The 18,415-nt window shown below is 41.9% G+C and overlaps 2 protein-coding genes across 5 annotated transcripts in view; one reads left to right on the top strand and one right to left on the bottom strand.

The window, feature by feature from the left end:
* The window catches only part of DHRS3 (dehydrogenase/reductase 3), a 164,787-nt gene that overhangs the window by 42,549 nt on the left and 103,823 nt on the right, over nucleotides 1-18,415 (bottom strand). The window lies entirely within an intron of this gene.
* Nucleotides 5,953-12,608, top strand: AADACL4B (arylacetamide deacetylase like 4B). The gene is made up of 4 exons (XM_001231700.6): nucleotides 5,953-6,152; nucleotides 9,623-9,839; nucleotides 10,498-10,561; nucleotides 11,715-12,608. Exons 1-4 carry the CDS (start codon nucleotides 6,000-6,002, stop codon nucleotides 12,493-12,495), a joined length of 1,215 nt encoding a protein of 404 aa, XP_001231701.4. The 5' UTR covers nucleotides 5,953-5,999; the 3' UTR covers nucleotides 12,496-12,608.

Below are 18,415 nucleotides of genomic sequence, written 5' to 3'. Positions count from 1 at the left end.
AGTTGCAACATGAGCATAGATTTGTTTTTTAGGACAGATCCACGTTTATAAACTCAGATGCCTGGCTGAGTGCCAGAGAATGTCAAAAGAGCTGGCCGTGCAATGCCTAAGAATTGTAAAGCATTTCATCATTCTTACGCAATCACTTTGCTCTTGTAATAGCCATGCAGATTAGAGTGTGGAAAGAAGGCAGGGCGTTATCTTTCTTCTCCACCAGCTGAATTGTGAGTAGGAAGAAAACGCTGGGTTAAATTCTTCACACTGTCACCAGATTAATTAAATGTGGTGACAAAGTAGGACTTACAAACCTCTGGAGTGACCAGTAGTTACTTGTGAACTTTTATTCTCTGCAAAATGAAATGGTGTTTCTTTGTGCTCCATGGACACAATAGGAATTCAGTTCCATTCTTCCTGTTGCTGGTGTTAGTAATTTACTCTTCAAGCAATGAAATTCTTCCAGGAGTAAACAATGCGATGAAGCTCACAAGGTTGTGCTGAGTGAGGACTACAGGATTTGTTTTGATAATAGGACTTGGTGTGAAATTGGCAGTTCATTTGGGTTTCTGACCTCACTAGGAAGGCTGGCTTACCAGCTGATGTGTTGGTAGCATCAGTAGGGCCAGAAGTGCACCAGGATCTGCTACAAAAGCTGTTAATCCATGGCAGTGTCTGTTCTGCCACATCAGTACTGTTATCTGCACAAGAACACTCACAGTTATCTTGGGTATGTCTCCATGAACTTCAGTCAAACCTGGGAGTCATCGGCTTATCTTTATTCAGGATCAATTCATTACATGCATGGCATCTTCACAACTGTCTTTTTGTTGATTCCCAAATGTGGTTTCTAAAGTTTCTGGAATGGAAGTGCTGTCTGATGCAAGACAGTTTGGTAACCAAAGTGACCTGAAGCAAAAGTTCAAAGGCCTCAACAACGCTGCACATGACACACTGCCCATCGGTGCCCGGCCTCTCTAAACAACTGGCTTTGCATTTGAGCAATGTGGGCACTCGTTTCTGTCATCCTGCACACAGCACAAAGATAAGGAAACAAACATACACACAAAGATTCAAGAAATCAACGGAAGAACCTCCAAATATAACTTCTGGTGTATGTTTCTCAAATCACCCGAAACCCCCAAAAGATGGCTGAATCCACCCAGGCTGTGGCCATCTCCTGTAAGGATTAACCACCTTACCCCACCATCCTAAGTAAACTTGATGATAGATTTTCCCCATCTGATTACCTCACTTGAAATAATAACAATTTTCCTTCACAAAATCCGAGATTCTTATCATCACCGCTGAACTTCTGCACATTTTTTTGTCTTAAGTTTTCCACTTGGCTTTTCTCCACTACTTGATCAGCGTGCTGTATGAGACCAAACGTGGCAAAGATGTGGATAGAGAGGAATGTTCTCTCTTGGTAAGCAAATAGCACCAGCAAATAGCATAGAGCTTTTGAACAATAGTGTTGACTGACAAGTGCAGCCTACAGCATTGGCTTGTAATGTTCTTAATCCTCTTCATCATTCTGCTATTTTGAAATGACCCCATGCCTGATAATTAACTTTTGCAATGCTTTTTTTTGTTGTTGTTGTCTTTTTTTTTTTTTTTTTTTTTTTTGCCATGTTAAAGTTCACATCAGTATCCTTGTGGTTCTTGGAAAAGCCTCTCAAATGTGCCAATACGCAATACTCTAAAATGTCTCCTCTGCTGCTTCCCCACCTCCCAGGCAGTGACTGCACTGAGCAAAGTCTTCTGTGAGCTGTCACACCCCTCTACCCAAACAATGGGTTCTCTGCTCGACAGCCTCTCACCCCATGCCACGCTGGTGTTCAGCAGAGTCCTTTCCATTTTGAAATCCACTTCTCTGCTTGGTCTCCAAAGCTTTTGCTACCCTTCTGAACGCTTTGTATGTTCTACAAAGAGCTAAAGACGTCACTATGATTCTACCTTGTATGTTACATGTTATGGGATGGCCACTTCATCCAATGCAGTGTGTATTATGCTTCAGGTCAGTTCAGCATATTTTCACTGTTCATTATCTGGACTGTCATCATTTATGGACCACTGTTCAAACTCTGCACTGGTTCACTACTGAGATTTTTCCATGGTCTTTACCTGCAGGTCTTGATTTAATACAAATATTAATTGGTTTATAATGACTGCAGTATTATTAGCCACCCTGAACACATGCATTTTAGTTTGTATTGGGGGTTATAGGCATGATGGTGCAGATGGGTAACTAGAGAACAGCAAGTAGAGAAACAATGCATTCCTTTTTCAGTATGACTCCAATATTTTCTAAAATCTAGAAAGCAGAATGATCTCATTGTCCCCAGGGAACTTCCTGTCCTCTAATTTGATTAATTATAGATCTCCTATGTGTCTTACACTCTTAAGCTAGAATGCTTGTCCATGCAAATACCTCATATGTTCACACAAACTTGTTCACATAAATGATATATGATAATTTCCATAGCTTTGGAAATTTTAATTCATTTAAATATTTTTCTACTTTGCAGGGAAAGACTCAGCAAAATTGTTACTATCCTCCTTATTCAGACACTTTCTGACAGCACTCCCCTCTCACTGTCCACATGTTCAAGAACTTAAACGCAAGCACAAACTTACAATGTGCCTACAGAATTACGCACACAAATGCCTTTGGAGGCATGGAGTCACGGCAAGGAGTCATGCACGCAAAGAAATACTGATGGATACAAGTAGGCACACACTAATCTGAGCTTGTCAGCGCCTTGTATCCAAGCTTACAGACAATGGCAGTAGGTGCTGCTGGTTTCACTTGGCTCATTCAGCTTTCCAGCACCAGATGGCTCTCATGCTCCACAGACTTCAAGGAGCACCTTCTGCAGGAGCCCTTTCCCAGCACCTGAGCAGAGGCATCCACTCCCATCTGGTGTGTTATGGAATCACAGAATCATTAAGGCTGGAAAGACCACTAAGGTCATCACGTCCAAACACCTACCCATGCCTGTTACTGCTCTAGACCACATCCCTCAGTGCAACATCTATCCTTCAGCACCTCCACGGACAGTGACTCCACCACCTTCTTTGACCAGAAACAAAGACCACTAAGATCACCAAATCCAACCATTAACCTATCCCCACCATACACTCTAGCCATGTCCCCATGGTTTACATGGTGGAAAGCACCCCAGCTGTGGTGCTGTCTTTCTGTTCTTCTGGTTATTCCTCCATGGATCTTATCAGTGCTTATCAGTGCCTCAAGTGTTAAGTATTACTCTGTGTACATTTGTGTACCCAAGAAGAACCATTTCCCAATGTCCTTATTTACCCAACCAGTCTGTCTCTTTTCCTGCTGCTATCGAGACTTCAGCACAGAGATTTCATGTGGATACTCCAACAGTGGGGTTGGGTTGTTGGTGGGCTGCTGTGAAGTCCAGATCCAGCTAACATGTCCAAAAGAGTGCAAGACTTACAGCTCTTGGTAAAGTGACCTCCATAAGGACAGGCACCAAAGAGGTTTGAAACCAGCTGAACAGTGGTGGTAAGAACCTTAGAACAATGGTTCTGTCACAGGTATTGCCAAGAGGGGCCACATCTGATGGGCATGGTTAGGGCACACCTGTCATCGGGATAGCACAACTTCAACAAAGCTGATTAATTGCTTTCACTATTAAAAACTAAAGAAGGTAGCTGCAACCAAGCTTTGTGTAACGCTGTTTCCTAATGCTCTTGTCCAAGCTGTGAGAAAGCCACTCTGCACATCAGACTTGACGAGTTTGAATTTCCTGCCTCCATTTCCCAAGAGTGTCCCAATCTCCAGGCTACAGGTGACGTGCCTTTCACCAGCAGCCCTTATCGAGCTGGGTGACAGAGCTGCCATAAGAAAGGATAAACAAACAGGAACTGAACCAACCCTCTGGCAAAGGGAGAGATTGGGAATGGGATGTTGGGAAACGAAACTCGAAGAGGAGCTGTTGGATAACACACACAGTTTGGGGACATGAAGCAGAATGTGGAATAAACTTCTTAGAGAGTGAATCCTCAGGCTCTAGACTTAAGTTCCTTCTTGTTTATTCTAACCAATTAATAAACAGTTTATGAAGTCAGGAATTAAATGTGAGTGGTTATTTTTTCCTATGCAGGTCACAGACTGTGCATTCTAAAGCTTTTGGTTGCTCTGAGTAAAACTGACCTTGAGATGTATATTAACATGAAACTTATCTCTTGTACTCTCTTTTGGAAAGACAGACTTTATGCATTCATTTCATCCATACCACAACTTTGCAGAGGGAGAATCTGTTGCGTTCACAGTTTGGCGTAAAGGCACTGTTCCCAAATGACACCATATGAGCTGAAAGGGCTTTGTTTCATTGACTTTTTGAGGGTTAAAGATCTGTGTACTGGGGAATACAAGCATGCTCAAGAGGAAGGCACATACAGAACACAATATTCTGCTGGTGTCCAAGACTTGCTACTAGTCCTGAAGCCATCAAGTCCAGGTATAATTCTCACCAGCTGCAGTTACATTTATATCTGGAAGGAAGGGAGCTACTGCGAATGGGTTTGTTGCACAATGTGTAGAGTTCATTGACTCTAATGCTAAATTACTCTGATATTCATCCCTGCAAAAAGCACATAGGCTAATCCCCGTTTAAAACTCCTGTAAGATTTAATTCAGAGCTTTGGTTGACTCTGGGGTGCCGGATAAATATTCTGTTTGGCCTTTGTGAATGAGATCTGTTAGGAAATACATTAAGATCACACTGATCTGAAAATTGGGAGTTCCTAATGATACTGCCTAGAAATGACTCGCATGTTATTAGCTATTGCCTTGCACTACCAGAAATTAATCTTCTAAGTGCTACATATCATGTGCAGTTACACACAAAGTACTGGCTGAGCTCTGCAGCATGAGAGCAACGCCTTGGATTGAACTGGGCAGGGTTTGGGAAATAGGAAACAGAATGAAAGGTGGTAATGGTGGTAGGTGGGCAGTTGGACTGGATGATCTCAGAGGTCTTGTCCAACAGGATGATTCTATCATTCTCTATGCCTCTTCATTCAAAACTGTCATACATAATTTGCTGTCCACCTCCATAGCGCGTCTCAAATCCAGCATTAAAAGAAATCAGCCCAACGCTGCTGGCTTCAGCAGAGCAGATCTGCATCTGATAATGCTCTTACCACCCCAATGTCCTTCAGAACTGATGCTGTCAGACGTTCACAGTGTTAAATATTACCAATGGAATCACCTCTGCTTTTTAACAGCTATGATTTTTTTTTCTTCTGGCCTGTGTGTCAGCTTCTCTATTATTACTATTGTTTTAGCAAAAATGCAAACGTATTTGAATGCTCCCAAGAAGAAATAGCAGTCCTATATAAAAACCAACAGTAAATACTATTCTTGCTTTAAAAAGACTCCATTCTAAGTTGAAAGATCAGCAATAGGGTAAATACATTCTCGATAGATGTGTATGTGTATAGATGCAACAGCAAGCAAGTAATTCATGTGAGCAGCGCCAAATAAAAGGTGAGGAGGAACATTTGCAATGCTGAAACCTAGATTTCACCAGGGGCCTGAGAAAGGAGGATGTGGGGGCACAATAAATCAAGAAATCAAACTGCTCTGAGGTTCCCACATGAACTCAGAAATAAGACAGGCTTGACTGTATTCAAGCAATAGGGAGAGACGTAATAAGTTTTTATCTCCTCGTAACACTGATATGTCAAGCACGTATGGTAATGGGCACAGAACCAAAACATGTTAGCTGTAAATATGAAAAACTGCTTATGCAAGCCTCCCTCATGACTAATTGTTACTGTCTATTTAATTGTATGGTTTGATTGCCACACATTTTCACCTTCCTATTGGGATTTTTAAAAGCTGGATGATGGGATACGAAGGGAATTGCCAAACCTGTGCCTTTACCTTCAGAAATACTGCAAAAGTCAGAGGGGAAAGGAGGGCACTGCTGCTTCTTCCACTTGACTCCTAACAGAGCAGCAAGATGGCACTTCTCTTCACCATTTTTCTTGTTTTGACTCTATTTGTGGCAATGGTATTCTACTATGAACATTCCACGGCAAAAATCCCACCTGGATTTAGTGAGCGCAAAAAGCTCTATGCTTTTCATTACATCATGAACTTTGGTTTTGGTATGGTAAGTACACTTTGCTTAAAGCTGCATTTTTAATTTGCTTTCTGATAGAGGGGTAAGGCATTGGTGAAATGTTTTAGAATCAATATATATCAAGTACAGAGCTGGATTTATTTGGTGATGGGAGCACCACTGTGGCTCAGCTCCACTGCTTGCTATGCAACACTAAAGGAAGCAATACAGAAACATAAAATTCTGCAGACAGCATAATGCCTCACTTTTCCCAGTTATTTCCCATTTTTTCCCAGTCATTTTTCCCAGTTTTAAGGTTTAGCTTTTAAATTGTGCAGCCTCAAGCAGTGCTGAAGCTGCTGCATGATATATGTTAAACTTCTGCTCCTGCATAACACAGTGTTTATTTAGAGAATGAGCAACTGAACGATGCACTGAGCTCAGCTCTCTCCTACAAATGCACGACTACTGCTGAGCCATCTGAAAGGCAGCTGCTGCATTCATCATCTTTCTCCTTCACAGTGTCTATGTGATTTCCTATTCTGAGTTTAAAAAACACTTCTGTGATGGCTAAATCAAGCTTCTTTTAGCCTTTTGAATGATGAAAAGAAAACATTCACTTTCTTTGGGTTGTGCGTGACATTTCACTGAAATTCCATGTTCTGCTGTTATTATCTTGTTCTCTCTTTTCCCTGCTACACTGCTTATTAAGCCTTGTTTGAAGTCAGCCAGTAAGTTCCTAGGAATGTGGCTCAGCGCGTTTCCTGAGGAGTGCCTCACCCAGGTCTGAATGCTGCTACGATACAAAGCAGTGCAATAAAACAGGACAGGAATGGAAGTCACACCAAGTTTTCTTACACCTACTGTACTCCATGTGGAACTCCACATTTTCACAATGCTGTGTGCACAGTCCTTTTCCATCTAAGTGTGGTCTTTGTGCAATTTGTATGCAAGAGGCCAAACTGCAGAACTTAGTAACTCCCTGGTAACTAATGCAGTTCTCAGATTCTGATCTTATCATTTCGTATCCTCATTGCTGGCCATGAGAGGCCAAGAAAAAGCACTGTGCCACAACAGGAGCAGAGAGATAAAACAATTAATGTGTAGTTAAACGAAAGTATAAATGCAATAAACTTTGAGTCATAAAGTCATAGAATCATTAAGGTTGGAAAGACCTCTAGGATCACCAAGTCCAACCAACAACCCATCCCCACCACTAACCACGTCACTCAATGCGACATCTACCCAGTAGGAGCTCTGGTTGTTGCTGTCCAAAGTAGCCAGGTCCTCTCCAGGGATGGCAACCCATCAGGCCAAACTGCGGGGAAAATTAAAGTTTGCTATGGTAGATCTGGACAAAAAGTGCAAGTGAAGTCACTGGAGACGAAACAGTTTGATGTAACTGTGCACAATCTAGTAAGTTTAATGAGGAACTATCCGTATTCACCTCTGAGGATATACTTAAATAAGGAATGTCTTAATCAAATTTCTTCACTGAAAAATCTACCCATTTATTTTTCAGTATTGGTTTAGAATTTGGTCTATAAGAAGAAAAACTGACAGATTTTAGAGGTAGCCAGAGGACACAGGACTAACCCTGTCTGGGAAATCGAGATGCAAACAATGAGATGCAAACGTGGAGGGGCTGATTACATTACACTACCTACTGTGTTAATAGCTCTGTAAGTTCTTGGAACCAATTTCTTCTAGTAATGACTGAGGCAGAAGGGCTGGCACAGCATGCAGCACACATAACTTCTGTCTGTGTACCTGTGTGAGGAGAAGAAAGGGCTCTAACACTGAGCTTAGCTCAGCCATCACCTCCATACCCCAGGCGGCACCGCCTGCATGCTGCTGCAGGTGTGCTCCTCTGCCTGAGCATGTGTCTGCACTCCCACCTCTAATCAGCTTGGGTTCCTCTCTGCCTTTCACACTGCTTTCCTCTCGGAGCACAGCACTGCATTGTGAATGACCGCTGATGGGCACACACGCGATGCACTGATGGCAGAGGCTGAGCTGAAAAATGGACTTGAAAAAGACAAAGCAAAAATGCCAATGCTGCTGATTCTTATAGAGCTTCTATTTGCTATGCAATTTAAAACAACTTCACCAGATAAAAATGTTGTCTGCATTTTACCATAAGTAACTACGAAGACTGCATGTCCTGATCCCAATAACTGATGTTCTTCATAATGGAATGGAATGCAGACACCCAAGGTCAGGCTGGAGGGGCTCTGAGCACTGATGGAGCTGTGGGTGTCCCTGCTCAGTGCAGGGGTTGGACCTGATGGCTTTCAGGGTCCCCTCCAGCTCAAACCATTCCCTGATGTGATATATGTGATAGCTGTACTTTGTTGCAGTAATCCACAGCAGATACTCAGAGCTAACAGTGAGATGAATGAGAGCAATATAAACAAATGCCAATCTCGATGAAAGCTGATCAAAGTATCATGGCTTTAACAGCTGCCTGTCAGACTGCCAGCATTAAGCACAGCAGCTGATATGGATTCCTCTATTTTTTTTTGTATTTCCAAGACAAAAGTGATCTCTATAGCATACAAACAATGTAGTTAATTACAGGTGTAACCCTTACTGTTACAAAAGCACTAGTGTGAGGAAAGAGAGTACCAGAGGGGAGTGAAGGATTAAAAGCAACAATTATTTTCCCATGATTATCATGCAGGAGATCAGTAGAAGTAACCAAAGTGAGAATAAAACTGGACCACAAAATGGTCCTTCTTGCACATGGGATCAGATCCTCATACGGCACAAAATGAGATACCTTCACAGGACCACATTACTGAACTATAGAGGTCTTTAAATGAGAGGTGAAAGACGCATAACTCTCATGATGAGATCTGAAGACACAAGCTGTATATAGAATTCTTCTTGAAACACATATGTTGGAAAAATGGCAACACAACAAACCATCCAGTCCAACTGTGTTTGGGTATGAAGCACTGAGTTATATGAAGATGGAGCCAAGGCTCAGAAGTACCTTTGTTCAGGAGCTGGCTGTGGAAGATGCTATGGAAAAATGTTCTTCTAAGGGCTGCGTCAGTGCCTAACAAGTGGAAGTATTGGATAGTGGTAGGACAAGGGGGAATGGTCTTAAACTGAGACAGGGGAGGTTTGGGTTAGATATTAGGAAGAAGTTTCTCACCCAGAGGGTGGTGACGCACTGAACAGGATGCCCAAGGAGGCTGTGGATGCCCCATCCCTGCAGGCATTCAAGGCCAGGCTGGATGTGGCTCTGGGCAGCCTGGGCTGCTGGTTGGCGACTCTGCACATAGCAGGGGGTTGAAACAAGATGATCATTGTGGTCCTTTTCAACCCAGGCCATTCTATGATTCTACGATTCTATGATTCTATGAGGTAACTGACACTTCTATCTCCTATTAATAGCTTGAGATTTATTCTATTAATAGAGACTATGCATATATCATTTGTAAAACATCACCCTGTCACCCAACATTTCTAACATTTGTACTAATTTGTGGTTTCTTTTCCTTTATTAACAGGCAATGGTACTGGACAAACTTGGTATCGTGTCAGAGGTCAGTTTCCTCAGAGTTATAATGGATGGAATACCACCACGGGAAGATAAACGTCTTGTTATCAAGGACTTAATATTTGAAAAGGTTCAAGTAAGACTGTACCAGCCAAAAACATCGACCACAGGCCAAAGGAGAGGAGTCCTCTACTTTCATGGCGGGGTTGGACGGTTTGGAAGCATTCGTAAGTCATGTAAATACTGTAACTAAACATGCTGTGTAGTTACTGAGCTAACGTGGCATTTATTAAACAATGAGAAGAGGTAGGAGGTTAAGTATGACAAATTAAAATAAATCATGTCAGGACACAGGATAATTTGATTTATGAGTGGTAGGCATTCTTACATTATCTTCATACAGATTGTACACCTCTCTGATTGTGCATCTTCTCCCTCGTGCTTATGAGAAAAGTTGAGAAGCTCATAAGAATTTAATTTCTCTTTACCCAAGAACCTAATTTGTGCTCACAGCCGCCTTCAAGCATGGCTGTACGTGTGTATACTGTGACGTGTGCTCACAGTGGAAGTGCTTACCAGGAAAAAATACACTTTGGAACTTGGAATGGAGAGGGCTGAGCGATCAGATAGGCTCCCTTGCACAAGAAAACATGCAAGATTTAGCTGTTTTGTTTTGTTTTGTTTTTTTAAATTCTTATTCATTTTCAATCCCACTTCTGCCATGGCAGCAATGGTGCTTTCTATTACCTTTTCAGTGAGGAGATTGAAACAACAGATGGTAAAAGTTCCAGTAGTCTTTCTAGCAAGAAGACTCCTGACTTACTTTTAAACCAACTTACAATTCCACTGGAATATATTTTTATTATGATTACTTTCTTTAAACAGGAGCCTATGAAAGAACCTGCCGCTATCTTGCTAGGAAAACCAATTCAGTGGTTGTGTCTGTTGGGTAAGTAGGGTTAATCCAAGCACACAGTCTCCCTGTCTCCTCCTGGGTTCCTAATTCTTTAATGCATTAGTTCCTGCAAGCCATGCTCCCTGCAAACCGCATAGAGCACTTGTATTTAATGATCACATGTGCTTCACTAGCACTGATGACTCTTAGAAAGAATTAGTTCACTAATCCCCACTTGCTGATTTCCAAATAAAATCCATTAGAATAATTTGTAGCTACCATTGGATGAGGATGGTTTTATTTGTTTCCTAAAGCCATACACATAGCTTGAAACCAACATTGTGTTAGAAGTGTGACTACCTCTGTTGGAAGCACGGCTGCCCAGACGCCTCAGTACTCATTTCCTTAGTCACCTAAAGCATAGGTAACTAAAGATACATTTTCCAAAGAGAGGATAATGCACTGAACCCCTTCAAACACTAAAAACAGTAAATAAAGATTGCTCTGAAAGTAATGTCTCCTATTTATTTCCATGGAAACTACAAGAGATACAAAGAGCACAGTAACACGATTTGATAGAGCAAATTCTCAGCTACAGAACACTATTTTTCAACGTAGTCATCACCATGAGCTATGCATTCACCAGAACTGAACAAGAGCCTGCGTGCTGTGCTCATCAAAATCTGCACCAGCAGAGGTGACCACTGTCACTGCCACTGCTGCAGAAATGCACCACCCACCCCTCACTGTGCTCACATCCGCTGTTCCATCTCCATAAATGTTCAGCAAGTGTCAATGAATGTCAGTGGAATGTCATTTTTCTGCATGGAGGAATTAAATACCACCCCTTTGCTTCACGTGCACTTCCATGTTGGACACCACTCTGCCAGACTGCCCCTCTGCTGCCATCTGTCACACGACAACAAAATGTAATGGGATATTGGTGGGAAGGTTCAACCTCTATTGCCACCCCACCAACATCTGCATCTGATGTCGTGGGCCAACACCATAAAATAGGAGGCATTCCTTTTGGAGCAGCCCTCGTACGTCGTAAGCAATAATTATCATAATTTCTGTTGCTGTAACTATAGTCTCAGAATATTTTCCCATCCTCACAATGAAATATATATGAACGCATGAATGAAAAGACAGCAAGGGGTCCGTTCAATAGATATGACCATGTTGAAACCCTTCTGTTCCTATGTAGGTATCGCCTAGCTCCTGAGTACCCATATCCAACCCAATTCCATGACTGCCTCACTGCCACCATACACTTTATGAAGACGGCACAAGATTATGGAGTAGACCCTGCCCGCATTATTGTCTGTGGGGACAGCAGTGGAGGTACACTCACAGCTGCTGTTGCTCAAGCACTGGTGAACAGAAAAGACGTCCCAAAGCTGAGAGCACAAATCTTAATATATCCTTTTCTCCAGGCTGCAGACTTTAATTTGCCTTCATATCAGCAGAATGCCAGAATTCCTGTTTTGATAAGGGAACGAACCCTCATCCTTGGTTTGAAGTATCTCAATAAAGACTTGTCTGCTGTAAATACATTACTTGAAGGTTCCCATATTTCAGCAAAGGGAAGACAGAAGTATCAGAAATGGCTGAGTGTTGATAATATTCCTCATGAGTTTAAAACGAGAGGCTACATACCTCCAGGACCACCAGCACCATACTCAGAAGAACTCTACGAACTGGCCAAGCCTTTTCTTGAGCCCTTATTTTCACCACTGCTGTGTGAAGACAGTGTCATTGCCCAGCTTCCTGAGACTTTCATTCTGACCTGCGAATACGACGTGCTTAGAGACGACGGACTGCTGTACAAGAAACGATTAGAGGATCATGGTATAAAGGTGACCTTATGCCATCTGGAAGAGGGGTTCCATGGAACAGTATTCTTAGCTGCTTATGGTAAGGTGACAACATTCCAATCTGGAATTAAAGGCCTGGAAAAGATAACAAAATTTCTAAGATTGATGTAAACCTCCATTATTTGCTTTCCCTTCCTGATTCCTATCTCTCCCTACTTGCAAAGGTTTTTTTTTTTATAAAACACCCTCAGTTTTCCTTCTGTTAAAACATCTTCTGAAATTTCTGCATTGGCTCTGCCTGGTTTTTACCCATGAAATTGATTTTGTGACAGTTTGCACTTCATTTTTACTGATGATTGAAGAAAGACAGCATCACCTGATTTTGCCTACCACCACTTCACAGTTTTCTTTTCTACTCATGAGAGGTCTGGTACCCATGAGTAATGTTTCACAGTGCAGTTTGGCTTAATCAAGTTCTGGTAATACTACTCTATAAATTGAGATTGGAGGACAACTTGAGGGAAGTAACAGAGGATGAATCTACAAATTAAGTGCACAACTAGATGGTCAATGACGTATCTGATGAAAGCTGAGTTTGAGACAAGCTTGAAGAAAACTGAATAAAGCAGAAAAGGTGTGGGCATAGACATGAGAGAATGAAGTCTCAGCTTTGCAACCATACTTCAGTTCTGGGCTCTCCAGTTCCAGAGAAACCCAGGCTTACTGGAAAGAGTCCATCACAGGGCCACCAAGATGATCAAGGGCCTGGAGCATCTCTGCCATGAGAGGAGGCTGAGAGAGATGGGACCGTTCAGCCCAGAGCAGAGGAGGCCCTGGGGGACCTTTTCCATGTGTTTAAGGATCTGAAGGGTGAGTGCAGAGAGAAGGGAGCCAGGCCCTTGTCAGCGGTGCTGGTGCAAGAGGCAACGGGCACAAACTGAAAGAGGGTCCATCTAAACATCAGGCAGCACTTCCGTGCTGTGTGGGTGATGGAGCACCAGTACAGGCACCAGAGAGGCTGTGGGGTCTCCTCCTTGGAGATCTAAACCCACCTGGCAGTGGTGTTGGTGCTCTGGGTTGCCCTGCTGGGGCAGGGTGGGACCAGAGACACCCAAAGGTGCCTCCATCCCTGAACAGCCAGGGACTCTGGGATCCTGTGAAGTGGAAAGACAGGAGGTCTGGAAACGATAAGGCCTGAAACTATAGCTGCTGCAAAAAAATATGGATTAATGCAAAATATATTTAAAAATGCATGTACACTTCTGTATATAGGTACAGAGAAATGTGAACGCACAGTGATATTAGTCACTGCACAGCCTGAAGCAGAAAGCACTTTCCCACAGAAGGATGATGAGCAGTGCTGTGGCACAGAAAGGAGAATGAGGGAGAAGGAAGAACAAGAATACAAAAAAAATCAAAGTTCACATTGGTCAAAAATGGTGTACAACAGGCTGAGAATAGGGATGAAATGAAACAAAACAGAATGGGTGACTATAATAAAGGTGTCAAGAGGAGGAGAAATGTCACTATTTAGTACATGTTGGACAAGTCATGGTTCTAAAGTGGGGCTTTCCTCTTCACTTGGCACATAAATGCTGCCCTGCAGTAAGCTTTAAAGGTATGATATGAAACTTTATATTGAACCACCACAAATTATTCTTGTACAATAGGAACAAAGCTGCTTCTCAACATGAGCTCGTCCTAAGCTTCATTAATGTACAAAGGCAGAGAAATCCTCAGACTGAGTGCTGTAGGTCTCTTTTTGGGAAATACCTCTTACGCACTCTGTTGTTTAAGGAATTAGGTGGGATTTCATCAATGCAATCAAAAAGCAAAAGAAAGAAACAAACACACGGACCATACAGCAAAGTTTATTTCCTCAAGAAAGGAGGCTAATAAGCCTACAGCCTTCAAAGGAAAAGAGTAGCTGATAGGCAGATGATCTATAATAAGCAAAATATTTATGATTTACTTCATTAAATGTCCTGATTTAGAAAGAGAGACACCTTGCTGAAACCACAGAGTCATAGAAGCACCAAGGTTGGAAAAGACCTCCAAGATCATTCAGTCCAACCGCCCACCTACAACTGGTATTTCCCCACTAAACCACATCCCTCAGTACAACATCTAAAAGCTTCTTTAACGCCTCCAGGAACGGTGACTCAATCACACCCCTGGGCAGCCCATCCCAGTGCCATTAAACCTGGGATTCCCAGCTGCCAGTAAAATCAGTTAGAATGCTACGGGTACGTGAAGATAAGAGAAGAATGAGTTTATTGTCCATGATTAGAAATGATTATAAACTCTGTGAGCTTAAAAGTCCCCTAGCAAACAGGACAAGCAAGTTTCCAATCAGAGTATACTCACTTGTTCAGTTTTTAGATACAGATTTATTCCTTGATGCCCAATTAATACAAATAATTGCATGAAACATTTTACATCTACATTTTACCTGCATTGTGATAAAAGCAATATGGAGTTTAACTTAGCTCTAAGCTGAGGGCTCACATCGATAATGAATTCTTGAGATGGAAAACAAATTCTCAAATAAAAATGTCATTGTGATGTAAATAGACTTGTTGCACTAAACTATCTCATTTCTTATTCTGATATTGGACATCTGACATTACTGTATATATTTTCTACCCACCACTGTCTTTTCAAACTATAATCAAAAGCAAAGACTGCTGCAGACAATTGTGTAAGGAAAGTCCTCAGCTAGAAGATACAATGGAAGGATGTTCTCCAGTGCTTGGCATGGTGACGTTGTTTATATTCAGCAAACTGGAGAATGAAGCCTGCCAGAACAATGTGAGTGCCATTTAGTTACACTCACAAAGACTAATTACAAAAAAAAAAAAAAAAAAAAAAAAAAAAAAAAAAAAAAAGAGGAAAACGTACAAGGCTATTCCACACAGCCTTTCAGAATGAATACAATTTGAATAATCAAAATAGGAAAAAAATCCACAATTCTTTCCTGGTTTTGAGGCAGACATATCAGTCTGTATGGACTTTTGAATGCTGACTATTTTGCATATGGGGAACCAATGCCACTGATTTTGAGATTTACTTCCTCCATCCACATGGGTGGCAGTTTGTCCATGAAGTGACAGAAGAGCACACTCCTAACACCAACATGCAGAAGATACGAGAATGAAACAAAGCATAGATATCAAATATCATGTATATAAATATCAAATGTCAAATATGCCATGGGTTAAAAAAGCCAACAAAGATGACATGCCAAAGATACTACAGACCTTTTCTTTAATGACTCCACTAGTAATGAAACAACTGGTAATTTCAAACTTTCAGTACTCAAGGTAGAATCTCAGCATTAAGTATTCCTTTAGCAACGAGACCCTTTTTTTAGGCAAAATATCTTACAGGAGCATCCCACATTAATTAGCCAATGCTTCATGCTCATTACAGACACGGGCTCATGATTCTCTCAAAGTTTCACTCCCTTTAATACTCCAAAGATCACCTTCTCACTGCAAGGGAACTTTATATAGATACGTATTAATTATTCCAGTATACAGTTGATTTTTCAATGCCATCTCAATAACCTGGCAAACATCTTTGTGTTCTGGGCACAAAATATAAGCACCCAAAAGATGTTTCAAATGGTCATTGAGTGGTTTAGACACTCCAAGGCTGCGCATTGATCCACCCCAGGTGCAGTGTGGTCTTTTCCTTTGCTCAGCCTCAAGCAACTGCTGATTGCCCAATGCTCCCAGTACTAAGTCTTGGATCTGGCCACAGAAAGTTAAGGTTGGTCACAGTTTTGACATCTATATTCAAGCTAAGCACTTAATAAGAACACATCCTGGTTTGGTGACCTGGAACAGTTTATTTGGACTCCATTCAGGTGGAGGAGAGTTCACCCAATTTGGAGAACAGAACATCTCATTGCTGAGGCACTGAGGTCCAAGAACTCACCCACATCCCAAAACACTGCATTAACAAAGGCCTTCTGGAGAGCCATTGTTTAAGAAACATACCTGAACTGAACGACATCAGATTTGAGTTTTTCATTGCTGAATGTAATACACAATATTTGAAATCATTTTCATTTGAAATTTTTGTCACAGTTCAGCTATTTACAGCAGAATTTCTCAGCATAAGTTGAACCTGGAGGTCATTTGGAAGGGATAGGAGCAGAGGCAATGGCTAAGAGTTTCAGGTTGGATATTAGGGAAAATTTATTCTCAGGAAGAGCAGCGATGTGCTGGCACAGCTGCCCAGGGAGGTGGAGGAGTCACCATCCCTGGAGGTGTTCAGTGTGGAGATGTGGCACTGAGGGAGGTGGGCAGTGGTACGGTGGGTTGGGTTGGAGGTGGACTTGGTGATCTCAGAGGATTTTTTCTAGTCTTAATGAGTTTATGATTCTATGGTATAACTCAAAGCAGACTTGAGGGGAAGAAAGGAAAGGTTAAATCAGGATTTATGGCAGACTGCACAGACGGTGGCATTCAGTCATGAATAAGAGCAATGCGCACAAGGAGTGGCTACTAATTTGGGTGAGGAGGTGGAGATGACAACAAGGGAGGACACTGAAAGATGGGTAGGAGGCAGGCACATTGCACATTAACAAACAGTACAACTTAGCATGCAGTAAGCTATAATTTCTAAAGAGTAATGTGTCCCTGTGAAGGACACACTAAATCCATCTCACAGATCAGAAGAGTCAGGCTTACCAGGTGTGAAGAGATCTGAGCTGCTTTCAGTCATTCCCTTACATGCATACAGAAATGGGAGCAGTAAGATTCCTACCTGCTCTACTTGGTAAAACTGAAGTCAGTTACACTGCATTAGGAAAATAGCTGTCCTACTGCGTCATCTGGGGTAGATAAATACACAAAGCCAGGTAAATCACATTTACAGGAGTGTTTCATTTAGAAAGGCACACTAAAACCAAACAAAACAAGAAGAAATAAAAAGAGGAACATAGCAGCAGCTATCAGTTTGGCTTTCAATTCTTTTTTCTTTTTTTCTTTTATGACTTCCATTGAGTTACTAAAGCTGGCTGTGCTTGATCGAATCAGCACCCCAGCCATTAAACACCAGCACCATGTCACACATTAGGTCTTGTAGTACTTCCTGAATTACCTGTAGAGGTGCTGCAATCATCAGCGATTTCCTAACACAGCCCACAACCACCTGATGTCCACAGTGCATTCTCAGGCTACAAAGAGGTCTGTGATTGCCCATCTAGATCAGCCTTACAGAAACCAATCCATGTGGACTGTTGGAAATGTGGTACTCTCTGCTCAACATAACCTATGAGAGATTGACACTGATCAGAGATACCTCTGCTTGTACATCTGCATTAACAGAATGGTTGACCAGAATGGAAAGATCTGAAACATCTCTTACCAAGCATCAGTAGAAAAGAAAGTGATGTGCAGCAACAGAATATTTAAGTCACGTATGTGTATCAGAACAGGAGGCACCAAACATCATGAGATGGTTGTGAATATGAGCACTCCCAGGAGGGCTGGGAAGCCCTAAGATCACTGCTTGGTGTTGGAAAGCATGAAAACTGTAGTAGGGAGGAAGGACTGAGGAGCTGCAATAGCATACATCTGCAAGAGTTAAACATTACGATGTCATTCAGAAACATCACTTCACTGATGGTTCTTGAACAACAGAAGGGCTGTGGGTGAATGGTTTTGCCACCTGGAACAGCTGAGGGTTTGCACATCGCACAGATGTTGGTGCAGACTCCAGTTGCTTTATCCCACACATTCTTATCTCCAGTTGTGCAAGTAGGATGACTTGTTTTTTTTTTTTTTTTTTGATTTGAATACTGTGTTAATGAAGCTAAGGAAGTTAATGAAGTTAATTTTCAGATGGGAATTTCATTTTAAAAGCCAGGACAGGAAAACAGTTTGGGAACTGTAACCTCGTCGTTGTGAAGAAAATGAAATTCAATGAAGAAAACAGAAACATGATTCCCCCACCAACTTCAGCCCTTCCTTACTAATGTACATAATGCCCTTACATTAACTTATAAGCAAGAATGAACATAAAATTCACAGAATTCAATCATTGAAGTGATGTACCAGGGGCTTGAATTGACATAGAC

This window comes from Gallus gallus, chromosome 21 (assembly GCF_016699485.2).
Source record: "Gallus gallus isolate bGalGal1 chromosome 21, bGalGal1.mat.broiler.GRCg7b, whole genome shotgun sequence".
Taxonomy (NCBI): Eukaryota; Metazoa; Chordata; class Aves; order Galliformes; family Phasianidae; genus Gallus; species Gallus gallus.
The sequence above is the reverse complement of the archived record's forward strand: the minus strand, read 5'-3'. Positions and strand labels throughout refer to the sequence as shown.